Source organism: Glycine max, chromosome 1, assembly GCF_000004515.6.
Source record: "Glycine max cultivar Williams 82 chromosome 1, Glycine_max_v4.0, whole genome shotgun sequence".
Lineage (NCBI taxonomy): Eukaryota > Viridiplantae > Streptophyta > Magnoliopsida > Fabales > Fabaceae > Glycine > Glycine max.
This window is the reverse complement of record NC_016088.4, coordinates 9922955-9925382: the sequence shown is the minus strand read 5'-3', so window position 1 is coordinate 9925382 and position 2428 is coordinate 9922955. Positions and strand designations below refer to the sequence as shown.

The 2428-nt window shown below is 41.9% G+C and overlaps 1 protein-coding gene across 1 annotated transcript; it reads right to left on the bottom strand.

The window, feature by feature from the left end:
- Nucleotides 1–1040: 1040 nt before the first annotated feature.
- On the bottom strand, nt 1041–2162 carry LOC102666425 (uncharacterized). The gene is made up of 2 exons (XM_006573931.1): nt 1970–2162; nt 1041–1780 (listed from the first exon to the last, which is right to left on the bottom strand). The coding sequence occupies exons 1-2, from the start codon at nt 2160–2162 to the stop codon at nt 1041–1043; spliced, it is 933 nt and encodes a 310-aa protein (XP_006573994.1).
- Between the last annotated feature and the right edge of the window lie 266 nt (nt 2163–2428).

Here is a 2428-nt window from a genome sequence, read left to right as displayed (position 1 = left end):
GGAAACCTAAGCAAAACATATGAAATGAACCTACATTACTTATGATCAAACAACTAAGCAATGAGTAGCAACATCAACAGAAAATCACAATCACAGAGCAAACAAAGTTGTCTTCTACCCTAGGGTTCAAAAACTGAAATTAAAAAGATAGAGTAAGAGGTACTTACTTGGATTGTAGCGGTTAATGAGTAGAGATGAGGGCAAAAGAAGCAGAGAATGAAATACACAGTGCAAGAATGCAGGTGAATGCCAATGATGAAATGGGAGTTATAATTTTGTGCACAAAGTAACTGCCTAAGGCAGTTATGTCTTATTTTTTGCAGTTTCGACTGTCTTGCTTAGCGCGAGTGACTTGCTAAGTGAGCACTCAGTGACGTTTGAATTTTCAGGATTTAAACTCATGTGCTTAGCGGGACAGACTTGCTTAACCCAATTCGAGAATTAGAAAATCCGAGAAGGTTTTGGGCTTAGCGCACAGGTGCGCGCTTAGCAAGTTCTGCAGCTCTGATTGGTCTACAACTTCCGCTAAGTGGGACGTGGTCGGCTTAGAGAATTAAATGCCTCAAGATGTAGTAGTGGGGTCACACTTAGCGAGATCGTCTCGCTTAGCGCAATGTCATTCCAGAGAGATATTTGGGCTTATCGGGTATGACCTACTTAGCCCAATTAACATGGGGTCCAGGCAGAGAGTAATAAGCGCTTAGCGCACAGACGCACTTAGCGAGACACTGGGCTGCGCTTAACGAGTTGGCTCGCCTAGCGCACGAAGTATGACTTGCTTAGCGCATAGGGCGCTCTGAGCGAGTGGATGACTGAAGAATTTTCTAAGTTATTTCCTCATCCATAGCTTCAGAGAAGCTTTTGCCAACCCTTTTATCATACAAAGCATGTTGATGTCTTACTCTAGCAATCACAAACAAGTTGAAACCTAACTATATGCACTGATGTATAGAAAGCAATGATTAAGAAAACAAAGAAAAAGACCGGGTTGCCTCCCAGTAAGCGCTTCTTTAATGTCATTAGCTTGACGCATGTTACCTTTAAGGGTCTTGTGCAATCTTGGCTCTCGCCATCTGAGCCATCTCATTCTCAATTTCATCCATCTTAGAGCAAATATTTTGGTCAAGTGAGTGCTTTTCTACATCAAACAAGTCAAATGTGACCTTCTGGTCATCTATACCCATTTCAAGGTTACCTTTCCCCATATCCACCACATAATTGGCGGTTAGCATGAAGGGATGACCCAAAATCAATGGAATTTCAGGATCCTCTTCAATAACCATGATCACGAAATCTGCAGGGAAAGTAAACTGCCGCGCTTTGACCAAAACATCTTCTACCATGCCATAAGGCCTTGTAATAGACCGATCTGCCAGTTGTAATGTCATTCTTGTTGGCGTGATTTCCAGCTCTCCAATCCTTCTGCACATGGAGAGAGGCATCAAATTAATGTTGGCCCCCAAGTCAATGAGGGCTTTTCCAATTGACACTACACCAATAGAGTAAGGGATTGTAACACTCCCTGGATCCTTGTATTTAAGTGGAAGGATTCTTTGAATAATAGCATTGTAGTTTCCCTCCACCACAATATTATCACTATGGATATATTTGCCCTTCTTAGTCAGCAGATCTTTAAGAAACTTGGAGTAGAGTGGCATTTGTTGCAAGGCTTCTCCAAAAGGGATAGCTATCTCCAATTTCTTGAAGATATCAAGGAAACGAGCAAAGTGCCTTTCCTTGTCTTTCTTGGACGGCACCAAAGGGTATGGTGCTTCCTTCCCTGTATATGAGACAACCTCATTCTTCTTTTCTCTGGCCAACTCACTCTTTGTCTTCTTTTCTTCCTCATTTTCTCTTTTTTTCCATTTTTTTTCTTTTTCTTCTTTCTCCTCATTAGTTATTTTCTTCTCCCTCATCTAATCTTCTTCCTTTTCTTTTTCTCCTTTAGCTACTAACTCTTTCTCATCACTAATCCTCCCTTCATCTTCCACCACGGTCTCCCTCTTGCTTCTAGTTATGACAACCTTGCATTCTTCCTTGGGATTTTTCTCAGTATTGGTCCCAAAACCTCCAGAAGAATTGTCAGCTATCTGCTTAGCTAGCTGCCCCACAAGAATCTCCAAGTTCTTTATAGCTGACTTTGTGCTCTTGTGATTGGACATTGAAACTTGCATAAACTAAGCCAAAGTCTCCTCCAGCTTGGTTGTCCTGTCATACAGGCTAGGCCCTTGATTCTGAGGCCTATTGGATGGTCCTCCTTGATCTTTATTGAATTGGTTCCCTGGATGTGACCTCCAATGCCCTTGATTCTAATTAAAATTCCCTCATTGCTAGTAACCTGAAAAACCGTCTGAATGGAATCCTTGTCTGTTTTGGTTCCCCATGTAATTCACTTCTTTTGCAGCATCATCTAGGGGTATGCAACAAC